The 27,324-nt window shown below is 41.8% G+C and overlaps 1 protein-coding gene across 6 annotated transcripts in view; it reads right to left on the reverse strand.

Annotated features, from left to right (window-relative positions):
• Positions 1-27,324, reverse strand: part of mapkap1 (MAPK associated protein 1) — a 326,447-nt gene that overhangs the window by 43,192 nt on the left and 255,931 nt on the right. For all 6 annotated transcript variants that reach the window (XM_072565771.1, XM_072565772.1, XM_072565770.1 and 3 more), the window contains one exon: positions 9,267-9,407. In XM_072565771.1, the coding sequence (XP_072421872.1) occupies positions 9,267-9,407 (141 nt within the window). The remainder of the gene's footprint in view (positions 1-9,266; positions 9,408-27,324) is intronic.

Genomic DNA, 27,324 nt, shown 5'->3' on the forward strand with positions numbered 1-27,324 from the left:
TCAGTCTCATTCTTAGATATGTATTTCCATCAAGGATGGGCACCTCACTGTATTGCAAATCGATGGATGAAGTCATGGTGCTACACTTGATGCTACACTTCTCCAGCTTCCACCCGAAACATATTAAAACAAATCTAATACTGATCTTGCTTTTATGCACCTTTTTTGTACTGATTGTTCTATTCCCCTAATGTATTTTGTATGGTATGATCTGCCAGTACTGCATGCAAAACAGGTCACTGTACTTAGGTACGTATGACAATAATAAATCAAATCAAATGTTTATTGCTTGCCCTTCCTTCCTTGTTTGGCAAGATCTTTTTCAGATTTGATTACTTTCAATTACTTTGAAAAACAAAATGGAACCTTATTTTAAGCATCTCAATGGACACCTTTCATACATCTGTCTTTTAGTCGAATATATTTATGGTCATATTGTATATCTGAACATTCTAAACATGTGAAAATGGCTCAAGAGTTATTGAAATATGGTTTCACCAAGACAAAAGTGATAAATAGCAGCTAACTTGCACACAGGATCCAACAAATAGCAAATGACTTTGTCATTTCTGTCTTTGTTTTTGCCAAAACACCTGCCAAACTCATAGAATAATTCTCAAGTATGGCATGTGAACAAATGAGGGCCTCAGCCGACTTGAATGGCCACATTTCTGACAATGCAGGACTGCCTTTGTATTCAATCAAGGAGAATCCAGAAGCCCTGGAGTAGGTTTCATCCCAGAATTTGCCATATTTTGATATATATAGGCTACCTTAAGCATACTTTGTAATCAACAGGTTTGAACTTGGTTAGATTTTCTCAGTTTTGTTAAATAACCTGGCAAAAAAAACCTTTCAATTACCACTGTTACATAAATGTCATGTGACCCAAGTACAAACCTTGAGGGCTTTAGCAATACCAACAAAAATGCATGAATTTCAACCTCTGACAGAACATTACTCCACCTCCCAAAAAGGTTTGGGGAGTGGGGAAGGACCTCTATTGCAGAAAATCAATAATGTATTGATGAAGCAGGTTTACTGGCCTGAATTCTTTCTCATTCAATTTTTTTTGTGGTAATAGTCATGCATACCAGGAATTGACAATTATAGATGATGGTGTCAGCTAAGATGTTTAAAATAAGGTTTCATTTTGTTTTTCAAAGTGATTGTAAGTAATCAATTCTGAGAATGATCTTGCCAAACAGGGAAGAAAGGGCAAACAATAAGCCTCTGACAGTGTGGTACATTAATATATGGCCCTGTAACAATTACAAAGTGGCAACATGCATATTTTTGTATTTTTACCTGAAGAACTGTTGAACAGAAACCAGTGTTCGTGAGCTTTCTGTCCATGGAAGAGAAGTTAAAGAGGAAGAAACGATATCATATTATTCTTGCTCACCCTAATCTATAGGGATCAAACTAGGAATAGACAATTATATTGGGAAAAAAAAGCATCTGAGTGTTAGAACTTTCATATGGAATGGCATAGAATGGTACCAAAAGTTGCGGGGAGTAATATTGTTGTAAATTAGTTGGAAAAAAAAAGTTCTTTTCATTCATTCATGGAATGTGGGCATTGCTGGCTAGGCCATCATTCACTGTCCATCTTGAAACACTACAGTTCTTGAGGTGTAGGATCATCCATGATACTGCAACAAAGTTAGTTACAGGATTTTGACCCAGCGGCAGTGAAGGAATAGTGATATTGTTCCAATATATTTTTTAAAGCGAGAAGATACTGCTGATCATCTTTCATGGAATAGTTCTTGATGGCATCCTTAATGAAGCTCACCACAAATAATTAAGCTCTTAATCCAAATCACTTAATTTACCTGGGCGGCATGGTGCTAAGTGGTTAGCACTGCTACCTTCATCAGGTCATTCCCGATGAAGAGCTCACACTCGAAACGTCAACTCTCCTGCTCGTTGGGTGATGCCTGACCTGCTGTGCTTTTCCAGCAGCACATGTTTCGACTCTGATCTCGATCATCTGCAGTCCTTACTTTCTCCTAAATTGCCCAGAATGTTCAGGAATGTGTAGGTTAGGTGAATTAGTCAGAGGAAATTTCAAGTATTAGGTTAGGGGAAAGGGTCTGGGTGGGTTACTCTTCGGAGGATCGGTGTGGACTTGCTGGGCCAAATAGCATGTTTCCACACTGTAAGGATTCTATGATATTATCTGTGCTCAGTTTCAGAATGTGATAAGTTTGAGGGGAAGATCAATTTTCAATACTCAGGATCATGATTCGCTAATGACCAGACATGGTCATTGCTCAAGGCAGGGGAACAGACTTGTAAATTATAGAATTTTCATTCCATCAAATTATTCAATCTTGAACTACATTTTCTTGAAACCTTCGGTTTTGAGCATGTAGAAAAGATTGAATATGTAACACACTAATAATTTGTCATGAATATTTCCTGTAAGCTTCGCATTTGTGACTTTGCAACAGCCTGGAAACCACCCGGTAAATTATCTTCACATGCAAATACTATGTAAAATGCATGCAGAAAGAAGTTGGGGTACCATGCTGAAAAAGAGCTGACACTATCATAATTTTTTTCTATGCAGGGCACATTGGCAGTCATTATAATTCATGCAATTTTTAGGAACAAATATAAATGTTAACAATTTTTAAATTTAGATAAGGATTTGATAACTAATATACCAACAGAAAAATTCACTGAAATGACTGAAACTTGAAATGATCAACGAATTATTAATTCTAGCTCTGGTGACAAAATTACTTTCCTAAAGTACAATATTTGTAAACACAGAAACTGTTTGAAAAGACACTGCTTTGCCTGTGCATTAATTTCATCGCGAATATCAAAACCATTGGACAAGATTCAGACATGTTTATATTTACCATTTGGCACACTGTACCTTATATAAAACAGACAGGGAATTAAAATATGACTGAAAAGTCACATTTGTAAGCAGACTGAAAGGTGCATTAACCCCTAAAAGCTGTTTTCACAGGTCAGTCCCATCAGTACTAAACAAGTTGAACCATTTGTTTCACCTAACAGCTCCACTCCCCTTATGTCATTTATCTTTAGTGATAAGGGATGACCTTTTCAAGCTCTCTGTTCTGATAGCTTCCAGACACAGAGGCAAGAAATTCTCCTCAAAGCAACCTGGCAGCAATTGGCAAAAAATAACGTGAGCTTGGCAAAATGGTTTCTGCTTTTGATTGGGGGCTGGAATACAAGAGTATCACTGTGGTTAAAAACTCAAGTGGATATCACATTCAGAAAACTTTGCCATACCACTTGGCACTAACAAAATAAGACTAGACGTGAGAGGAATAACAACAATTAGGCCTAGTTTTATCAATATTGGAATAAGCTATTTTAATGTATAGAAGCATAGAATGGTTATGGCACAGAAAGAACCAATTCAGCCTATTGATTCCATGCTGACTCTGTAAAATCAATTTAGGGAGTTCAATATTCCTTTCCTCATATTTATGCAACTGTTTTTCCCCTTCAGGTGCCTATCCAAAACTACTTTTATCATCACGAATGTTTTCACTACACTTTCAGGATGTGCATTTCAAATTGTAAACATGCACAAATAAAAATGTTTCATCTCATTTTGCCTTTAATTCCTTCACAAATCGCTGAAAATGTACGCTCTGATTCTTGACTGCTGATATCCTTATTCCTTTAGTGCTTCTCATCTTCAAGTATTTAATTTCCTTTTAAAAGTTATTGCTTTGGAAATTATTGATCTAACAGCCATGTAATGCATTTCATGTTTCAACTGCATTTTGCGGGACACCGTCATTAGGTTTTGCCACTGAAGTATAATTCACTACCCTCACAAGCTTGTAAATATACATATAAAATTCACGATTACTCATCTGTACTAGTTAGAATACAAATTATATTCAAAATAAGACAGTAACTAGTATTCATGTTCAGCACAATTTTCCAAAGTATTAATATGTCACCAATATCAATGGACATTATTGATAATACTCTGCAAATATTACATTCATAACTTATTTAATATATGTTTGCCTGGATTTGTTCATTTGCCAAATATATCTTCAAAATTTGCAAGTCAGAATTATGGGCAATATCACAGCGCGGTTTCAAATCAAGTGTTATAAGAACTGAACAAAAGAGGTCAAAATCTATAATATCTCACTTCTGCGATTAAATTTCAGGGAACAAACTAATGGTTACGAGATGCAGAAAGTTGTCAGTAACTGTCAATATTGTCAAGAGGAAGAAAATGGTGACTGCTGTTCTTGTAGTGCGCTCAAATAAGTAAAACATCTTCTATTGAATTCTTGCATGATACTTTTTTTTAAAAAGAGGAGAGCTTTAGAATGTTTGTAATGCCGTCACTGATAATCTACAATTTTTGCCAACAGACACTAAGTTCAGTCGAAACACCTTATTTTACTAAGCTTTGCTGAAGTAATTAAATCCCAACATTGAGGATTCTGAGTAATTGAAGATGGAGGACGGGAAAAATTTCTGGCTGTAACAGCTGCACCTTTTTTGAGGTATTGTAGGTGTTGGAGAGGATTTCCTCGAATTCCAGGAGCAGCAATTACTGTTTTATATGTTGTTGCATTGTTTTGGAACTTTGGAAAAAAAAAGTCAAAACAACAGCAAGGGAGAAGAGCAGACAAAGGAAGCACACGGTGAAGACCGTGCAGGAGACAGAGACAGACAGTTACCGCCTTTGCTGTTTGAATTCGTGTATCGCTGGACATCAGAGTGCATCTGGGAAAATTAACACACAGTGAAATTCATAACTGATCTTGGAGGAACTGTTTGGCAAAGTTCACAGCACAGAAGCAGATAAGTGTATTTTTTTAAGTGGGACCTACAGAAAGACTGCAGTAGTGAGTAGAGTGGGTTCTTGCTTGATTATATGCTTTTTGAGATATGTCTCTTGATTAATAAGCCATAACTATTAACTTAAATGGGGCAGTGTTTTGCAGAGGAATAAGACGGTGTTATTTTCTGGATCTGTACATTGTGAAAGAGCAAAAATGGCCTTTCGTAGAGTGAAAGACGCTTTTTTGACAGACGTGGGAGTTTAAGGGTTTCTACGGATTATATCTGCAATAAATGCTGTTGGTTGCAAATCTTATCAGATCGAATAGATCGGTTAGAGAGACAGTTAGAAGCAATGAGGAGTTTGCAACAACAACAGTATATGATGGATGGCAGGTATGGGGGGGGGGGGGGGGGGGGGGCGGGGAAGAGTCTCAGATACAGACACATAGATGGGTTAACTCCATGAAAGGTAAGAGGGGTATGCAGCTAGTGCAGGAGCCTTCTGTGGCTATACCCATTTCAAACAAGTATGCTGTTTTGGAAAATGTAGGGGGTGATGGATTCTCAGGGGAACGTAGCACAAACAGCCAAGGTTTTGGTATTGAGACTGGCTCTAATGCAATGACGGGTATGTTGGGTTCCAAGAGATCAATTGTATTAGGGGACAGACTAGTCTGAGGTACAGACAAACGTTTCTGTGACCAGCAGTGAAAAATCAGAATGACGAGTTGTTTCCTGGTACCAGGATGAAAGATGTCTCAGAGAGGGTGCAGAATGTTCTCACTGGGAGAGGGGCCAAAAAGGGATCATTGTCCACATTGAAACCAACGACATAGGAAGGGAAAAGGTTGAGATTCTGAAGGGTGATTGCAGAGAGTTAGGCAGAAATTTAAAAAGGAGGTCCGAGAGTAGTAATATCTGGATTACGCCCAGTGTTACGAGCTAGTGAGGGCAGGAATAAGAGGATAGAGCAGATGAATGCATGGCTGAGGAGCTGGTGTATGGGAGAAGGATTCATATTGTTGGACCATTGGAATCTCTTTTGGGGTTGAAGTGACCTGTACAAGGAGGACAGATTACACCTAAAGTGGAAGGGGACTAATATACTGGCAGGGAGATTCGCGAGTTGGGGGGTTGGGGTACTCAGGGAGATAGTGAGAAAAGAGATCAATCGGAGACTGGTACAGTTGAGAACAGAAGCGAGTCAACAGTCACGGCAGGCAGGGACAAGTAGAACTAATTAAACTGCATTTAATTCAATGCAAAGGGCCTAACAGGGAAGGCAGATGAACTCAGGGCATGGTGAGGAACATGGGACTAGGAAATCATAGCAATTACAGAAACATGGTTTAAGGATGGGCAGGACTGGCAGCTTAATGTTCCAGGATACAAGTGCAACAGGAAGGATAGAAAGGGAGGCAAGAGAGGAGGGGGAGTAGCGTTTTTGATAAGGGATAGCATTACAGCTGTGCTGAAGAAGGATATTCCTAGAAATACATCCAGGGAAGTTATTTGGGTGGAACTGAGAAATAAGAAAGGGATGATCACCTTATTGGAATTGTACATAGTCAGAGGGAAATTGAGAAACAAACTTGTAAGGAGATCTCAGCTAGCTCCAAGAATAATAGGGTAGTTATGGTAGGGTATTTTAACTTTCCAACATAGACTGGGACTGCCATTGTGTTAAGGGTTTAGATAAAGAGGAAGTTCTGATTCAGTATGTGGATGTACCTACTAGAGAAAGTACAAAACCTGACCTACTCTTGGGAAATAAGGCAGGGCAGGTGACTGAGGTGTCAGTGGAGGAGCACTTTGGGGCCAGCGACTATAATTATATTAGATTTAAAATAATGATGGAAAAGGATAGACCAGATCTAAAAGATGAAGTTCTAAATTGCAGAAAAGCCAATTTTGACAGTATTAGGCAAGAACTTTCAACAGCTGATTGGGGGCAGATGCTCACAGGTAAAGATACGGCTGAAAAATGGGAAGCCTTCAGAAATGAGATAACGAGAATCCAGAGAAAGTATATTCCTGTTACAGTGAAAGGAAAGGCTGGTAGGCACAGGGAATGCTGGATGACTAAAGAAATTGAGGGCTTGGTTAAGAAAAAGAAGGAAGCATATGTAAAGTATAGACAGGATAGATTGAGTGAATCCTTAGAACAGTATAAAGGCAGTAGGAGTAAACTTAAGAGGGAAATCAGGAGGGTAAAAAGGGGACATGAAATAGCTTTGGCAAATAGAGTTAAGGAAAATCCAAAGAGACTTTACAAATACATTAAGGACAAAAGGATAACTAGGGAGAGAATAGGGGTCCTCAAAGATCAGCAAGGCGGCCTTTGTGTGGAGCTGCAGAAAATGAGGGAGATACTAAACGAGTATTTTGCATCAGTATTTACTGTGGAATAGGATATGGAAGATATAAAAAGTAGCGAAATAGATGATGATACCTTGCAAAATGTCCATATTACAGAGGATTAAGTGCTGGATGTCTTGAAACGCATAAAGGTGGATAAAACCCTAGGACCTGATCAGGTGTACCCGAGAACTCTGTGGGAAGCTAGAGAAGTGATTGCTGGGCCTCTTGCTGAGATATTTGTATCATCGATAGTGACAGGTGAGGTGCCAGAAGACTGGAGGTTGGCAAACGTGGTGCCACTGTTTAAGAAGGAGGGCAAGGAGAAGTCAGGGAACTATAGACCAGTGAGCCTGACGTTGGTGGTGGGCAAGTTGTTGGAGAGAATCCTGAGGGACAGGACATACATGTATTTGGAAAGGCAAGTACTGATCAGGGATAGTCAACATGGCTTTGTGCGTGGGAGATTATGTCTCACAAACGTGATTGAGTTTTTGAAGAAGTAACAAAGAGGATTGATGAGGGCAGAGCGGTAGATCTGATCTATATGGACTTCAGTAAGGCGTTCGACAAGGTTCCCCATGTGAGACTAGTTAGCAAGGTTATATCTCATGGAATAAAGGGAGAACTGGCCATTTGGATACAGAACTGGCTCAAAGGTAGAAGACAGGGTGATGGTGGAGGGTTGTTGTTCAGACTGGAGGTCTGTGACCAGTGGAGTGCCACAAGGATCAGTGCCAGATTTTCTACTTTTTGTCATTTACGTAAATGATTTGGATGTGAGCATAAGAGGTATAGTTAGTAAGTTTGCAGATGACACCAAAATTGAAGGTGTAGTGGACAGCGAAGAAGGTTATCTCAGATTACAATAGGATCTTGATCAGATGGGCCAATTGGCCTAGAAGTGGCAGATGGAGTTTAACTCAAATAAATGAGAGGTGCTGCATTTTGGGAAAGCAAATCTTAGCAGGACTTATACACTTAATGGTAAGGTCCTAGAGAGTGTTGCTGAACAAAGAGACCTTGGAGTGTAGGTTTATAGCTCCTTCAAGGTGGAGTTGCAGCTAGATAGGACAGTGAAGGCGGCGTTTGGTCTGCTTTCCTTTCTTGGTCAGAGCATTGAGTACAGGAGTTGGGAGGTCATGTTGCGGCTGCACAGGACATTGGTTAGGCCACTGTTGGAATATTGTGTGCAATTCTGGTGTCCTTCCTATCTGAAAGGTGTTGTGAAACTTGAAAGTGTTCAGAAAAAACTGACAAGAATGTTGCCAGAGTTGGAAGATTTGAGCCATGGGGAAAAGCTGAATAGGCTGGTGCTGTTTTCCCTGGAACATCGGAGGCTGAGGGGTGACCTTATAGAGGTTTACAAAATTATGAGGGGCATGCTTAGGATAAATAGACAAAGTCTTTTCCCTGGGGTGGGGGAGTCCAGAGCTAGAGAGCATAGGTTTAGAGTGAGGGGAAAGATATAAAAGGGACCTAAGGTGCAACTCTTTCATGCAGAAAGTGGTACATGTACAGAATGAGCTGCCAGAGGCAATGGTGGAGGCCAGTACAATTGCAACACTTAAGAGACATTTGGATGGGAACATGAATAGGAAGGGTTTGGAGGGATATGGGCCGGTGATGGCAGGTGGGACTAGATTGGGTTGGGATATCTGGTTGGCATGGACGGGTTGGACCGAAGGGTCTGTTTCCATGCTGTACATCTCTAGGACTCCATTTAACATGCTAGTTTTATTAAACGTATGCCAAGTAGATCTTGATTTTTAAAAATATGTTGTATGCGGATGAGGGGAGTTGGCACATCTTTGAATTCAGCTTCTACTAGTACATCAGTTTAGTTGTTACACTGTAAAATTTTATTACATTCTTTCCTCAAAAACAGAATACTTCTTGCTTAATTTGTAAAGTTAGGTTTCTTTAGGCTTTGGTTGGTTTTTCATTACAAATAATAACGTTTACATACAATATAGTCATTACAGGGCTATTTTTAAAAGGAGCAATTTAAGGTAATAATATTCTCAACATTTTTTCTGTTCTTTAAGATCAGGACCAAGTAAAAAGGTTGCATTTCACCAAGTAATAATAATTACCTAATTGGACATCAGTAGTGAATCTTAGCTTGTGGACAATGCTGACTTTATATGATTTGTAGCGATGACTGCTCAGAATATCTTGCACTGTTGTCATATCCAGAGGTGGTTCATCTTCTGAACTCTCCTCTCCTCTTGAACCTTCAAATTAAAGAATAAATTGTGAAAGAAACTAAACATTCCATGAATTTTAAAAAAAATTCAGAGTTGGATTAAAAAATAAATAAATCCAACTTTTAAAGGAATTATCAGCAATTGACATTACAGGAATAGGCAATAATACTTGTAAGCAAATACATTGTGGAATACTGCAGAATGATGAATTAACATTTTGGATACGAACTCTTTATCAGAACTAATTTTAGACTTTCAAGTTGTTATTCCTCCTCGAAAAAACACACAGCCACCTCCCGGGGACTTACTTCAACAAGCACAGGTCAATCTTTGATACCTTGTTAAGGGACCTCAAGAAGTGTCAAGAAATTTACACCTTCGATAAAGGGTCTACACTTTAAGAACCCTTGAGAGTTTAAACTTGTATTCCCTGTACAAAGCTGGTATTGCAAATCAACTGCCTGTGGACCCAATACTTGTTTCCTCTAAATCCAAGAAAAGGATAATGAGGCAGTTTCTACAGTTAACAGTTAACTCTGCAATGCCATTATCATGCTTGTGCAGCAAATTGAAAGCCTGTCCCATCTTTTCGACCACAGTTGTCAGTTGCTATGTTTTTCCATCAGTAGTGGTTTAATCTTCAGCTTTTTACTATCTGTAGTTTTTTCTTTGTTATTTAAGCAAATAAATTTGGATGACACACTGAGCAACTGTGTATTTAAAGAAGGAATGCAAATCTGTTGATATCCTTTGAAATCAGTTTTTAAAAATATGATTTTCCAAACTGTTCACAACTTACACATCTTTATCAATTCATATTAATGAGTACATATGTATGAATAACAATGTGAAAGCAATATTTTTAGCAAAACATTAGTTTCATTGCAGAATAAAACCAAATTTAAGTAGTATAAGGCAAAAACCAATGCTTTAAATTCCTTAGCACTTTTGGTACCTGTGCAAGTTATTTCCAAAAATAAGTTTCCTTTGACTTGAAGGCTGTCCGTTCTTCCCAAATACAATTACTGTATTGCCTAATTACTTGCTATTTCCAATTTCCTATTAGAAAAAAAAATTCCTCCTTCATTTGTATGACTAAGTAAATTCAACTATTTGTTGTTCATGAAGTACTCATTTCAGATGACCAGTTATTTATTTGCCCCCACTCTGAAGACATCAAACTCCTTCACTGGGATATATTTCAACAAAATCATATCAATCTCTGGTACTGTGCCCAAGTGGGAGGATACACATGTCCAAATCTTGACTATAAGAGCCAGCAAGGCTGCGTAGCCTGCAGTGGAAACACGATGTATCCTATCCTTTGCTGATGTCTATACATGCTGAATTTGTGTTGCAATAAGGACTGGCCAGCAATATTATGGACAGATAGCTAGATTAATACAAAACTATTCCCTCTCCTCTGGCAAGTGGATCAATAATCAGATGTCACAGGACAAAATCATTGGCAAAGGATCCATGAGGAGAAATATCTTCACTTGAAGAGTTGTTTAGATCCAGAAAACCAACTGATAAGCTGGTGGAAGTGATTTCTTAATTTTAAAAACACACACTTAGAGATAAACAACTAACAGCGTTACAAGTAAAAAGTGGAGATGTAGAATTGAAGCGCAACGGTTTCATGTCCACATAGATATGATCAGTTAAATGACCTTCAGCTGGACTTTAAGTTTCTATGATTCTATGAAGCTCTTTCTTTTTCTACAAATATCTAGTCAACTACAAACCAGAGATGAAACCTGGGATCTTCCTGGTTTACATATCTATGCCCTACGGAGACTTCAAACTCCTTTTTATTGTGAAAATGGAAGAATTTTTTCAAACAGAAGATTGAGTGCATTTCAGAAATGGAGTATTTGTAGTATCAGTATTAAACACATTCATAGATACAGTGGAAGGTTAAAAGACCCCATGTTGTTGCAATAATGTACCTCAATTCAATCTCATTTGGATGTCTCATTTAGTAGAACCTTGCTCTTCATTTTTCACATTAGCTGTTTTGTTGCATTGTGAATATCTAGCTAATTGTTAATTTGTTTAGGGTGTAGGTTTGCTCACTGAGCTGTAGATTTGATATCCAGATGTTTCATTACCTGGCTAGGTAACATCATCAGTGGTAACCTCCAAACACAACCTCCAGCTCAGCGAGCAAACCGACACCCTAAACCTCAACCTGAGCTACAAACCTTGTTAATTTGCTTTAGCATGTAGTTTCTAATTTTAGAAATGATTGATTAACAGTAGAAAATAGGATAAATACAAGTAATACACTTTGAAATCTAGTGCATTCAAAAGATTGGGGTCATGTTGCTTTAACAGGTTAAGAGCTAGGAAGTCAGGTTATCAAAATGTTGGCATTAGAGATTACTAGAACACCTGAAATAAATGCCTATGTAGAACATTAGCCAAGATAAACAAGTCGTGCATATGGCTCAGTGGTAATGTCTATACCACTGTACTAGGAGGCCTGCGATCAAGTCCCACCTGTGTGTCATAACATCTTTGAGCAGGTTGATTAGAAAATACCTAAAATAAATGATGGACAGAGTAACATGGATATTGAAACTGGTCCTGAGTTGCCAGCTTTATTGTATAATTCTTACGACTGTTACATTTCAGAACAACATTTTTATTTTGAATCATTTTGGAACTCTTGTAGTTCAAATAATTGCAAAAAAATGCAAAGTTGATTTTTTTCTCAAAAGGAGAAAGTGTATGTGTGTGCGTGTGTGCATGCGCGTGCGCGAGAGGGGGGGGGGGGGGGGGGAGAGAAAGAGAGGGCTTCCATGTTTTTAGATCATAAGACATAGGAGTGGAAGTAAGGCCATTCGGCCCATCGAGTCCACTCCGCCATTCAATCATGGCTGCTGAGCACTTCAACTCCACTTACCCGCATTCTCCCCGTAGCCCTTAATTCCCTGAGACAACAAGAATCTATCAATCTCTGCCTTGAAGACATTTAGCGTCCCGGCGTCCACTACACTCTGCGGCAATGAATTCCACAGGCCCACCACTGTCTGGCTGAAGAAATGTCTCCGCATTTCTGTTCTGAATTTACCCCATCTAATTCTAAGGCTGTGTCCACGGGTCCTAGTCTCCTCACCTAGCGGAAACAATTTCCTAGCATCCACCCTTTCCAAGCCATGTATTATCTTGTACGTCTCTATTAAGTCTCCCCTTAATCTTCTAAACTCCATTGAATACAATCCCAAGATCCTCAGCTGTTCCTCATATGTTAGACCTACCATTCCAGGGATCATCCGTGTGAATCTCCGCTGGACACGTTCCAGTGCCCGTATGTCCTTCCTGAGGTGTGGGGACCAAAACTGAACACAGTACTCCAAATGGGGCCTAACCAGAGCTTTATAAAGTCTCAGTAGCACAATGGTGCTTTTATATTCCAACCCTCTTGAGATAAGTGACAACATCATATTCGCTTTCTTAATCACAGACTCAACCTGCATGTTGACCTTTAGAGAATCCTCGACTAGCACTCCCAGATCCCTTTGTACTTTGGTTTTACGAATTTTCTCACCGTTTAGAAAGTAGTCTGTGCTTTTATTCTTTTTGCCAAAGTGCAAGACCTTGCATTTGTTCACGTTGAATTCCATCAGCCATTTCCTGGACCACTCTCTCAAACTGTCTAGATCCTTCTGCAGCCTCGCCACTTCCTCAGTACTACGTGCCTGTCCACCTACCTTCGTATCATCGGCAAACTTCGCTAGAATGCCCCCAGTCCCTTCATCCAGATCATTAACATATAATGCGAACAGCTGTGGCCCCAACACTGAACCCTGTGGGACATCGCTCGTCACCGGCTGCCATTCTGAATAAGAGCCTTTTATCCCAACTCTCTGCCTTCTGTCAGACAGCCAATCCTCAATCCATTCCAGTAGCTCACCCTCGAACACCATGGGCCCTCACCTTGCTCAGCAGCCTCCTGTGTGGCACCTTATCAAAGGCCTTTTGGAAGTCTAGATAGACCACATCCACTGGGTTTCCCTGGTCTAACCTGCTTGTCACCTCTTCAAAGAATACCAACAGGTTTGTCAGGCATGACCTCCCCTTAGTAAATCCATGTTGACTTGTTCTAAGCAGACTCTGCTCTTCTAAGAATTTAGAAACCTCATCCTTAATGATGGATTCTAGAATTTTACCAACAACCGAGGTTAGGCTAATTGGCCTATAATTTTCCATCTTTTGTCTTGATCCTTTCTTGAACAATGGGGTTACAACTGCGATCTTTCAATCATCCGGGACTTTCCGTGACTCCAGTGACTCTTGAAAGATCTCAACCAATGCCTCCGCTATTTCCTCAGCCACCTCTCTCAGAACTCTAGGATGTATTCCATCGGGGCCAGGAGACTTATCAATTTTCAGACCTTTTAGCTTTTCTAGCACTATCTCTTTTGTAATGACAACCATACTCAACTCAGCCCCCAGACTCCCTTTAATTGTTGGGATATTACTCCTATCTTCCACTGTGAAAAGTGACGCAAAGTAATTGTTACGTTCTCCTGCTATTTCCTTATCTCCCATCACTAGGCTCCTCTCCTTTCTTATTACTCTCTTTGTTATCCTCTGTTTGTTTTTGTAGCCTTCCCAATCTTACGATTTCCCACTGCTCTTGGCCACTTTATAGGCTCTCTCTTTTTCTTTAATACATTTCCTGATTTCCTTTGTCAGCCATGGCTGTCTAATCCCTCCCTGGATAATCTTTCTTTTCTTGGGGATGAACCTCTGTACAATGTCCTTAATTATACCCACAAACTCCTGCCATTTTTGCTCTGTCTTCCCCGCAAGCCTCTGCTTCCAGTCTATTTTTGTAAGTTCCTCTCTCATGCCCTCATAATTACCTTTATTTAACTGTAACACCATTACATCCGATTTTGCCTTCTCTCTTTCAAACTCCAGACTGAACTCTACCATATTATGATCGCTGCTTCCTAAGGGTTCCCTTACTTTAAGATCTTTTATAAAGTCTGGTTCATTGCAAAGCACTAGGTCCAGAATAGCCTGCTCCCTTGTTGGCTCCATGACAAGCTGTTCCAAAAAGCCATCCTGTAAGAATTCCATGAATTCCCTTTCTTTGGATCCACTGGCAACATTATTTACCCAGTCCACCTGTATATTGAAGTCTCCCATGATCACCGTGACCGTGCCTCTCTGACATGCCTTCTCTATTTCCCGGTACATGGTGCGTGCCTGCTCCTGACCACTGTTAGGAGGTCTGCACACAACTCCAATTATGGTTTTTTTGCCTTTGTGGTTCCTCAATTCCACCCACACAGACTCCATATCATCTGACGCTATGTCATTCAGTGCCATAGATTTAATATTGTTCTTAACGAACAAGGCAACCCCACCCCCTCTGCCGACCTCCCTGTCTTTTTGATAAGTTGAAAACCCTTGGAGGTTTAACTGCCAGTCCTGACCCCACTGTAACCAAGTCTCTGTGATGCCTACCACATCATAATCAATCACTATGATCTGTGCCATTAGTTCATCTGCTTTGTTCTGAACGCTACGCGCATTCAGGTAAAGCACCTTAATGCTAACTTTCTTATCATTCGAGATATTGGAAGTCATATGATGTCCTAAGTTATCCTTGCATTTTTCTGCATTCCCAGTCTGCCTCAATTTTAAATCCGCCTGGACACATGCTATCCTACTGCTTGTGTCTTTCCATTTAATGCCATACTCCCTGTTGCTTTCACTTTCCCTTCCCCCCAACTCAGAAGTTTAAAGTCCTACTGACCACCCTATTTATCCTCTTCGCAAGAACATTGGTACCTGATCAGTTCAGGTGGAGACCATCCCAACGGTACAGATCCCCCCTGTTCCAAAACTGATGCCAATGCCCCATGAAGTGGAATCCCTCTTTCCCACACCAATCCCTTAGCCACGTGTTTACTTGCCTAATTTTCTTGTCCCTATGCCAATTGGCACGTGGCTTGGGCAGTAATCCGGAGATTATGACCCTTGAGGACCTGTGCTTCAATTTCCTGCCTAGTGCGTCGTAATCCCCAAACAGGTCCTCCACCCTAGTCTTGCCTATGTTGTTAGTACCAACGTGGACCACAACAACTGGATCCTCCCCCTCCCGCTCCAATATCCTTTCAAGCCGGTCGGAGATGTCCCGCACCCTGGCACTGGGCAGGCAACACACCATGCGAGACTCCCGATCCGGCTTGCAAAGGATACTATCTGTCCCCCTAATTACAGAATCCCCTATAACCATGACTTGTCTATTAACTCCCCCCTCTTGAATGGCCTTCTGCACCATGGTGCCTTGGTCAGTTGGCTCATCCTGTCCAGAGCCCTTTTCCTCATCCGAACAGGGAGCAAGAATCTCGTACCTGTTGGACAAGGTCAAGGGCTGAGGCTCCTCCACTCCTGAACTCAGGTTCCCCCTACCTGCCTCACTTACAGTCATACTCTGATGAGCCTGATTACTAGCTGAATGTGAATTACTTAATCTCCCAGGTGTGACTGCCTCCTGAAACAAAGCGTCCAGGTAACTCTCCCCCTCCCGGATGTGCCGCAGTGTTTGAAGCTCAGATTCCAGATCATCAACTCTGATCCGGAGTTCTTCCAGCAACCAACACTTGCTGCAGATGTGGTCACTGCCATTCACAATGGGATCAGCCAGCTCCCACATCATACAGCTACAGCACATCACCTGCCCAGCCATCTCTCCTTAGTTAATTAATTACTTAGTTACTTTATACAAGTTTGAGTTAGAATACTTTCTGATACCTCTCTGCTATAGTCTTTCCCTAAAGAATTAATATATATACACACACACAAAAACAGAGTAAATTTTTAACCAGTCACTGGTAAAGAAATAGAGTCAAGTAACGATCTGTATATTTTGTTTATATTTATATAAATAAAGCAGAATAAAAGTTTAAAAGATGCATCAAAAAAACAAAAAAAAAAGACACAAAAAGCTGAGTTTTTTTTACAATCACGAAGACGAGATGGTTTTTCAACTGAGTTTCTTTTCAATGGAATTTGTGTTTGTCAAGTTTCGATCTGCAGAGCAATTTTAAAAAATCTTATGACAAAAGAAATTCCATAAAAAATGCAAAGGAAGAGAGATCGGTCAAACACTGAGCTTGTGGAGCGGTCAACATGTAGACAGCTGTGGAGAGAGTCTTTTTTTATCTAGAGATTGAAAGCTGAATGCTCGATTCTTTGAGGAGTCTTTTATTTGTTTGTTCAGCAATAAATGTTCATTTTAAAAATATTTATAAATTTAAATCTTTTCTTCTACTTTTGCATGCTTAATAATAAATCTGAGAGGAACGAAAGAAAGTTTATTTTTATATACAAGGTACTACTGACAGCTTCTTTTCCGACTTAATGCCACTGCGGGCATACAAGAGACACAATGTAATGATTAGTAGATTCAGAGCAGTAATTACACAGAAGGATCAGTCAGATAGATGGTTGACTGTCAGGAAAGGTAAGATAGTTCAGAAGTCTCCTGCTGTCATTCCTCTCTCAGACAGATATTCCATTTTGGGTTCTGTTAAAAGAAATAGTCTCAGAGAAAAACAGAAGTGGTAGTCAGATCTTGGGCACAAAGGATGAATCTTATGTTAAATAGGAATTGTCAAGATTTAAAAGAATAACTGTTATAGGGGACTCTCCTATCAGGGGCACAGACAGGATATTCTGCAACAGTGAACGTGAGCAGAGGATGATACATTGATTTCCTGGTGCCAGTGTTGAGGACATCGCAAAATGTCAAAGGGGAGAGTGAGAAGCCAGAAGTTGTTGCATACATTGATAGGAGTGACAGTGAGGGAAAGGGTTAAGGCTTTGCAGAGTGAATGTTAGAGATTAGGTAGATGTTTAAAAAACAGAATCTCAAAAGTAGTAATCTCTGGTTTACTTCCAGTGCCAAATTCTAATGAGGGAAGGAATGAAAGGATAAGGGAGATTAATCAATGGCTGAAGAGTAATGTGTAGGGATTCAGTTTCTTGGATCACTGGGATCTCTTCTGGGACAGAAGAGGCCTGTTCAAAAAGAATGGGTTTCATCTGAACTGGAATGGGACCATTATCATAGCAGGGAGATTTGCTAGTTCTATTTCAGGATCCTGTAAACCTTTTATAGAGGCGTGTTGTGTGTGTGCGTGCGTGCGTGCACGAGCGCGAGCTGAGAAAAGAAAGATGAATGACAAAAGAGCAAGTTAATTAGAAAAGACAGACAAGAATGAAGAAACTCTGAAGAATTAAATTGTGTTTATTTCAATGCATAGGTCTTACAGGTAATGCTGATGAACTCAGGGCATATATGGGAGCATGGGACAAGGGCATTGTAGCTATTCCAGAAATTTGGCTGAAGGATGGACAGGACTGGCAGTTCAATGTTCCTGATTTTAGATGTTATGGGAAGGATAGAAAGGGATGCAAGAGAGGAGCGAGTATGTATTTTTGATTCAGGAAAACATTACTAATGGAATTAGGATGTCAAGGGTGGACAAAGTCAGAGTTCATACGACACCAGATTAGAGTCTAACAGGTTTATTTGGAATCATGAGTTTTCGGAGTGCTGCTCCTTCGTCGGGTGAAGGTGGCTAATGAAGAAGCAGCGCTCCAAAAGCTTGTAATTTCAAATAAACCATTTGGACTGTAACCTGGTGTCACGTGACTTCTGACTACTGTAACTAGAGAAAATATTTCTGAGGGATCGAGTGAAAATATATGGGGAAATTAGAAATAATAGAGATAATCACCTTGATACCGCTATACTATAGACCCCACCCCCCACCTGCCCCCCACACCCCCCTAATAGTGAGGGGGAAATGGAGAAGGAAGTTTGCAGAAAGATCTCCATCTAAGAATATATGTAAGGAAAGTAAGGTTGCCACGGTGGCGGGTGGATTTTAATTTTCCAAACAGTGACTGGAACGGTCAGAGTGTTAAAAATTTGAATGGTGAAGTATTTGTTAAATATTTTCAAGAAATTTTTCTTTATCAATATGTATATGTTTCTACTAGCGAAGGAGTAAAACTTGACATTCTTTTGGGAAATACGGCAGTGCAAGTGACTGAAGTGATCAGAGAACACTGAGACTAGTGATCATATATTATTGTTTTAAAATAGTTACGCAAAAGTCTTCCATTAAAAATTAAAGTTAATAATTGGAGTAAGACAAATTTTAAGGGTACAAAACAAAAACTTTCAAAAGTTCAGTGGAGTAGAATGTTTGCAGATAAAGGGAAAACTGACAAGTGGGACGCTTTCAAAAGTATGATAACAGGAGTTCAAAGGCATTATGCTCAAATTCAGAGTGAAAGGCAAGACTGGTAAGATTAGGGAGCAATGGATGAAGATATTGAGATTTTTGGTGAAAGTGAGGACTGCAGATGCAGAAGATCAGAGTCAACATTAGAGTGGTGCTGGAAAAGCACAGCAGGTCAGGCAGCATCTGAGGAGCAGGAAAATTGATGTTTTGGGCAAAAGCCCTCCAGCACCACTCTAATATTGAGATTCTTGTCAAGAATAGAAAACAACCGTACATTACATATAGACAACTCAAATCAACTGAAGCTCTTCAAGATTACAAAGAAAGTAGGGGCATTCTGAAGGAGGAAATCAGGAAGACGAAGAGGGGATATGAGATAATCTTTAATCTTACCTGCCAAGGCTATCTAAAGATTCCTCAAATACATTAAGAGCAAGACAGCAACTAGCCCTTATCAAATGAATATTCTGTGTCAGTTTTTAGTTTGGAGAAAGAAACGGAAGCTAGAGAACTTGGAAATAAATATTGATGATTTGAAACAGCTCACATTATGCAAGAGGAAGTGCTGCAGGTCTTGAAAACATAAAAGGTAGATATATCTCCAGGACCTGATCAAGCGTATCCCAGGACATTGTAGGAAGTTGAGGAAGTTGCAAATACTTCTGCAAGGAGCCCACCATAATTTATAAAGCCCAGTGAAGCACCGGAAGACTGGAAGGTGGTTACTGTTGTGTGATTGTTTAATAAATGGCTGTAAAGAGGAGCCTGGAGACTTGAGACTTGACTATAGACTTGAGTGTCCACTTCGGTGGTGGGTAGGTTGTTGGAGGCGATTCTGAAGGATTGCATTACTGTGCATTTTGAGGGGCAAGGACTGATTAGGGATGGTTTGTGCGAGAAAAATAGCGTCTCACAAACTTGATTGAGTGTTGTAATCAAGTAACCAAAAAGATTCATAAAGGCAGATCGGTTGACATTGTTTACTTGGACTTTAGAAAAGCCTTTGACAAGATTTCACGTGGGAGACAAATTAAAGTTAGGTCACATGGAATTCAGGGTGAACTTGCCAATTGGATACAAGAGTTGAAAAGTATGGTGCTGGAAAAACACAGCAGGCCAGGCAGCATCCGAGGAGCAGGAGAATCAACATTTCTGGCACAAGCTTTATGGCAGGAGACAGAAGATAGTGGTGGAGGATTGTTGTTCAGACTGGAGATCTGTGACCAGTAGAGTTCCACAGGGATCAGTGTTGGGTCCACTTTTGATTTTCATTTGTATAAATGATTTGGGTGTGAAAATAGAAGGCCTGATTAGTAAGTTTACAGATATCGCCAAAATGTACAGAGGACAGTGAAGGTGGTTATCTAACATTGTAAAGAGATCTTGATAAATTGGGTCAATAGGCTGAGCAGTGGCAGACGGAGTTTAATTTGGATAAATGCAAGGTATTGTATTTTGCAACACAAACAAGGACAGGACTTATACAATTAATACTAGGACCCAGGATACTGCTGTGTAACAGAGGAGATCTTGGCATCCAGGTACATAATTGTTTGAAATTTGCGTCACAAGTAGAATAGCCTAGTAGGCAGGGTGATTAAGGTGGCATTGAAATAGCTTGTTTTCACTTCTCAGACCTTTGGATATAGGAGTTAGGACGTCATGTTGAGGTTGTAAGGGATATCGATCGGACTGCTTCTGGGGTACTGTGTACAGTTCTGGTTAACCTGTTATAGAAAGGATATTATTAAACTGGAGTAGGTTCAAAACAGATTTACCAGAATGTTGCCAGGAATGGACGGTTTGAGATATAAAAATAAGCTTATCAGTTGGAATGTTTTTCACTAAAGCATAGGCAGTTGAGGTGACCTTATAGAGGTTATAAAACCATGAGGGGCATCGATAAGGTGAATGACAAGGGCCTTTTCCAGAGGATGGGGTAGTTCAAAACTAGGGGTCATATTTTCAAGGTGAGAAGAGAAAGAATTAAAAAAACACATGAAAGGCAACTTTTTAAAAAAAAAACAGACTGACAGTGATTCGTATGTAGAATCAACTACCAGAGAAAGTGATGGATGAAGATATAATTGTAATGATTAAAGCATAAGTTCATGATGAGGAAAGGTTTGGAGAGATACGAGCCAAGCACGGAGTTGAGACTAGTTTAATTTGGGAACATGGTCAGTGTGGACTGCTTTGACTGAAGAGTCTGTTTCCATGCTGTTTGACTATACGACTCTATGAAATAGCGTTATAAAAACAGCAAATGGGCTTTCTTTGCTGGAGGTGTCATGTTGAGAAAACTTTTATTAATAGCAAAACAGAGGGTATTAGAGCTAAATTAAATTAAAACTTTAATGTGAAGAACAGTGCTAGTTACGTTAACAAGGAAATGCATGGGGCTCAAAATTATTCTGTGATTTCAATTTATCTGGTTGCATTTACTGTTGGACGTTAATTGCAAATTGGAGCTGGGAGAGTGCTGAATCCAAAGAGGCAGCTCTAGGCAACATCACACATGACTCGAGGCAGTAATGACTTCGGCAACAAACCATGGATGATGGCTGCATGCCTGGTAAAGGATTAGAGTTAAAAAGGACTGGGGCTAGAGTTTTGATGAGATTCAGCACCCAGTGTTAGTAACATCTGTGTGAAATCTGTCTTGACTGTATCAGCCACATAAGACAGCAGAAACTGTAGTGCAACACCTTGCATAATCTGGTAGCTCAAATCCATTTCATATTAATCCTGATTTAAGATCTAAGAACTAGGAGCAGGAGTAGGCCATCTGGCCCTTCAAGCCTGCTCTGCCATTCAATAAGATCAAGGCAAATTGTTTAGTGGCCTGAGCTCCACTTACCCAGCATCTCACAGTAACCTTTAATTCCTTCACTGTTAAAAAAACAAACTATCCTAGCTTTAAAAAGATTGACTGAACGAGCATCAATTACTTCACTGGGCAGGGAATTCCAACCCTCCGAGTGAAGGAGTTCCTTCTCATTTCAGTCTGAACTTTGCCTAATTTTGAGGCTATGTCATCTTGTCCCAGTTTCATCTATAAGTGGCAACATCCACTCTATGTTTTTCTTATCTGTTCCCTTCATAATTTTATCTGTTTCTATAAGATTTCACCCCTCTTTCTTCTAAATTCCAATGACTATATCCCAGTCTACTCAGTCTCTCCTCATAAGCCAACCTCCTCAACTCCAGAACCAACCGAGTGAACCTCCTCAACATCCCCTCTCGTGCCAGTACATTTTTTCTCAAGTAAGGAGACCAAAACTGCACAGAGAACTCCAGGTATGGCCTCACCAGCACCTTATACAGCTGCAACATAATCTCCCTGCTTTTAAACTCAATCTGTTTAGCAATGAAAGGCAAAATTCCATGTGACTTTCTAATTACCTGTTGCACCTGCAGACCAACCTTCTGTGATTCATGCACAAGGACACTCAGGTCCCTCTGCAAAGCAGCATGCTACAAATTTTTACTATTCAAGTAATAATCCTTTTTACTGTTACTCCTACCAAAATAGATGACTTCACATTTATTAACATTATGTTCCATCGGTCAGACCTTTGTCCACTCACTGAAAGTATCGATGTTCCTCTGCACAGTTTCACGGTCCTCAGGACACTTTGCTCTGCCACTCATCTCAGTGTCATCCACAAACTTTGACACATTACACGTGGTCCCAACTCCAAATTATCTTTGGAGATTGTGATTAATTGTGGTCCCAACACTGATCCCTGAGGCACACAACTAGTTACTGATTGCCAACCAGAATGGCACTCATTGATCCCCACTCTTTGCTTCCTGTTAGTTGGTCAATCCTCTATCCATGCTAATACTCCACCCGTAACACCATGTATCTTTATCTTATGCAGCAGCCTCTTGTTGGGCACCACGTCAAAGGCCTTTTAGAAATCTAGGTATACCACATCTACTGGGCCCCCATTGTCCACCATGCGCGAAGTATCTTCATAAAATTCAAAAAGATTAGTTAAGCACGAACCGCTCTTCATGAACCCATGCTGCCCAATGGGACAATTTCTATCTATATGCCTTGCTACTTCTTCTGTTTTAACACACTCAAGCATCTTCCCCACTACGGAAGTGAAGCTAACTGGCCTATAATTCCTCATCTTTTGTCTATCGCCCTTTTTAAATAATGGTGTCACATTTGCAGTTTTCCAATCTGCTGGTACTGGCCAAGAGTCCAGCGAATTTTGGAAAATTACCACAAGTGCACTTGCTATTTCTCCAGTCATCTCTTTTCAGTACCCTGGGATGCATTCCATCAGGGCTAGGAGACTTGTCTATCATTAGCTCCATTAGGTTGCCCAACACTACCTCTTCCGTAATAATGATTGTTTCCATGTCCGCACCTACCTTTGTCTCTTTGTTAACTACAGGCACATTATTTGTTTCCTCCACTGTGAAGACCGACACAAAATACCTGTTCAATGCCTCTGCCATTTCATCATATCCCATGACAAAATGCCCCTTGTCAAATTCTAAAGAAGCAACATTTACTTTAGCCACTCTTTTTCATTTATAGAAACTTTCGCTATCTGTCTTTATATTCTGTGCTAGTTTTTTATTATGTTCTATCTTACCTTTCTTTAGAGCTCTTTTTGTGGCTTTCTGTGAACATTTAAATTGTAGACATAGTTGAGAATCCTCAGCTTCTTGGTGCATTGATTTCATCATTATTACTCAGTGCATCCTTCAAGTTTGTGCAATAACGATTTATTTTGGTATTTCAATTTAACTTTGAAATTCCACCATTTTCTTTCACTTGGTTCTTCTTTGCATTCTAATCGTTAAAAGAGTATGGCTCAGCAACCTACATTATACTAAATATCTGGCATCTCCAGTTTTCCTGTAACTGGGATAATAACTGTAGCCTCTGTGAAATATTTGTTTAATGCTTAATTGGGGAAAGAGTCTGTTCGAGATTCCAAATCCACCAGAATTGAGAAGCTATCCAAACATTGAGTCATAGAGATATACAGCACGGAAACAGACCCTTCGATCCAACTCGTCCATGATGACCAGACATCCCAACCTAATCTAGTTCCACTTGCTAGCACCCGGCCCATATCTCTCCAAACCCTTCCAATTCATATATCTATCCAGATGCCTTTTAAATGCTGCAATTGGACCAGCCTCCACCACTTCTGCTGACAGCTCATTCCATATACGTACCACCATCTGTGAAAAAGTTGGCCCTGAGGTCACTTTTATATCTTTCCTCTGTCGCTATAAATCTATGAGGTAAAAACAATGACTGCAGATGCTGGAAACCAGATTCTGGATTAGTGGTGCAGGAAGAGCACAGCAGTTCAGGCAGCATCCAAGTAGCTTCGAAATCGACGTTTTGGGCAAAAGCCCTTCATCAGGAATAAAGGCAGTGAGCCTGAAGCGTGGAGAGATAAGCTAGAGGAGGGTGGGGGTGGGGAGATAGCAGCATAGAGTACAATAGGTGAGTGGGGGAGGGGTTGAAGGTGATAAGTCAGGGAGGAGAGGGTGGAGTGGATAGGTGGAAAAGGAGATAGGCAGGTAGGACAAGTCCGGACAAGTCATGGGGACAGTGCTGAGCTGGAAGTTTGGAACTCGGGTGAGGTGGGGGAAGGGGAAATGAGGAAACTTTTGAAGTCCACATTGATGCCCTGGGGTTGAAGTGTTCCGAGGCGGAAGATGAGGCGTTCTACCTCCAGGCGTCTGGTGGTGAGGGAGCGGCGGTGAAGGAGGCCCAGGACCTCCATGTCCTCGGTAGAGTAGGAGGGGGAGTTAAAATGTTGGGCCAAGGGGCGGTGTGGTTGATTGGTGCGGGTGTCCCAGAGATGTTCCCTAAAGCGCTCTGCTAGGAGGCGTCCAGTCTCCCCAATGTAGAGGAGACCGCATTGGGAGCAACGGATACAATAAATGATATTAGTGGATGTGCAAGTAAAACTTTTATGGATGTGGAAGACTCCTTTCGGGCCTTGGATAGAGGTGAGGGAGGAGGTGTGGGCGCAGGTTTTACAGTTCCTGCGGTGGCAGGGGAAAGTGCCAGGATTGGAGGGTGGGTTGTAGGGGGGCGTGGACCTGACCTGGTAGTCACGGAGGGAACGGTCTTTACGGAAGGCGGAAAGGGGTGGGGAGGGAAATATATCCCTGGTGGTGGGGTCTGTTTGGAGGTGGCGGAAATGTCAGCGGATGATTTGGTTTATGCGAAGGTTGATAGGGTGGAAGGTGAGCACCAGGGGCGTTCTGTCCTTGTTACGGTTGGAGGGGTGGGGTCTGAGGGTGGAGGTGCGGGACGTAGACTAGATGCGTTGGAGGGCATCTTTAACCACGTGGGAAGGGAAATTGCATCTCTAAAGAAGGAGGCCATCTGGTGTGTTCTGTGGTGGAACTGGTCCTCCTGGGAGCAGATCCGGCAGAGGCGGTGGAATTGGGAATAAGGGATGGCACTTTTGTAAGAGGTAGGGTGGGAAGAGGTATAATCCAGGTAGCTGTGGGAGTCGGTGGGTTTGTAAAAAATGTCAGTGTCAAGTCGGTCATCATTAATGGAGATGGAGAGGTCCAGGAAGGGGAGGGAGGTGTCAGAGATGGTCCAGGTAAATTTACGGTCAGGGTGGAATGTGTTCGTGAAATTGATGAATTGCTCAACCTCCTCGCGGGAGCAAGAGGTGGCACCAATGCAGTCATCAATGTGGCGGAGGAAGAGGTGGGGAGTGGTGCCGGTGTAATTACGGAAGATCAACTGCTCTACATGGCCAACAAAGAGACAGGCATAGCTGGGGCCCATACTGTAGGGGGTAGTGTAATTTTTAAACGGTTAGCTGCCTTTTAGTCTTTTCTACCTTATAGTAAACACAAGCAGACACTCGAAACTGTTGCCGGACCTCCCCCATGTTTATATGAATGAAATAGTTGTAACAGCTTTCCTCGATAGTTGAGAGACCGCCCTTAACCACAGTTGTACAACATCATCCATATAAGGAAAGAACGGGAAGCTGAAACACTGATTGGCCAAGTGAATAACAAAATAATCGCAGGCACCAGAACCCAAATAAGGAAAACAGTGGGGAATCCTAGCACTCGTTGGTCAAGACAGCAGTAGTAGTCCCAGCCCACATATACATGTATATAATGCGTGGAGATTACTATGCTTGTGTGTGTGTGTGTACCTTTGGGAACAACACCCGACTTTGCAAAGTTGAATGAAAAAGTTTTGGACAGACTCCTCCGTGTCTTTGTTCCTGGGAAGGGAAATAAAAAGTGCCGGAGATGGGGCCGGACAGTCACCTATCTCGCACAATACGTGTGCCCATGGCTACCCCTTTGGTCTGGAGGAAGTGGGAGGATTCAAACGAGAAATTGTTACGGGTGAGGACCAGTTCGGCCAAACAAATGAGTGTGTCGGTGGAAGGGTACTGTTGGGGACATCTGGAGAGGAAAAAACGGAGGGCTTGGAGGCCCTGGTCATGGCGGATGGAGGTGTAGAGGGATTGGATATCCATGGTGAAGATGAGGCGCTGGGGGCCAGGGAAACGGAAGTCTTGGAGGTGGAGGGCGTGGGTGGTGTCTCGAACGTATGTGGGGAGTTCCTGGACTAGGGGGGATAGGACAGTGTCGAGGTAGGTAGAGAGGAGTTCAGTGGGGCAGGAGCATGCTGAGACAATGGGTCGGCCAGGGTGGTCAGCCTTGTGGATCTTGGGAAGGAGGTAGAACCGGGCAGTGTGGGGTTCCCGGACTATGAGGTTGGAAGCTGAGGGTGGGAGATCTCCTGAGGTGATGAGGTTCTGTATGTTCTGGGAGATGATGGTTTGGTGATGGGGGGGTGGGGTCATGGTCGAGGGGGCAGTAGGAAGAGGTGTCCTCGAGTTGACGTTTGGTTTCAGCGGTGTAGACGTCAGTGTGCCAGACTACCACTGCGCCCCCTTTATCCTCTGGCTTGATGGTGAGGTTGGGATTGGAGCAGAGGGATTGGAGGGCTGCGCGTTGTGAGGGTGAGAGGTTGGAGTGGGGGAGGGAGCTAGACAGGTTGAGGCGGTTAATGTCCCGGCGGCAGTTGGAAATGAAGAGGTCGAGGGCAGGTAATAGGCCAGCGCGGGGTGTCCAGGTGGATGCAGTGTGTTGGAGGTGGGCGAAGGGGTCCTCGGAAGGTGGGCGGGAGTCCTGATTGTGAAAGTAAGCTTGGAGGCGGAGGCGACGGAAGAATTGTTCAACGTCACGGCGTGTATTAAATTCATTGATGCGTGGACGGAGGGGGATGAAGGGGAGTCCTTTGCTGAGGACTGATCGTTCGTCCTCAGTGAGGGGGAGGTCTGGGGGGATGGTGAAAACTCGACAGGGCTGGGAGCTGGGATCTGGGATCTGGTGTGGGTGTAGAGCTGGGAGTGGGGGCGGAACCTGTAACTGGAGTGGGTGTGACGGTGGGGGGAATGGGGGTGGAGTCATGAGCAGGGGTAGTGTTCCCCTCGGGGTTCTGGGGGGGGTGGGGATAGTGACAGTGGGGTCTGTGGGGGGCATGTCAGCAGAATGCAGGTGAGTGGCGCTGGTGGGGGCGGAAGTGGTGGTGACCTTCCCTCAGTAGTTCGTAGCACCAGGAGAAATCCAGATATTACAAGCCTCGAGGACAAACTTTTTGAATACCTACTTAACCT

Source organism: Chiloscyllium punctatum, chromosome 49 (assembly GCF_047496795.1).
Source record: "Chiloscyllium punctatum isolate Juve2018m chromosome 49, sChiPun1.3, whole genome shotgun sequence".
In the NCBI taxonomy this organism is placed as follows: domain Eukaryota; kingdom Metazoa; phylum Chordata; class Chondrichthyes; order Orectolobiformes; family Hemiscylliidae; genus Chiloscyllium; species Chiloscyllium punctatum.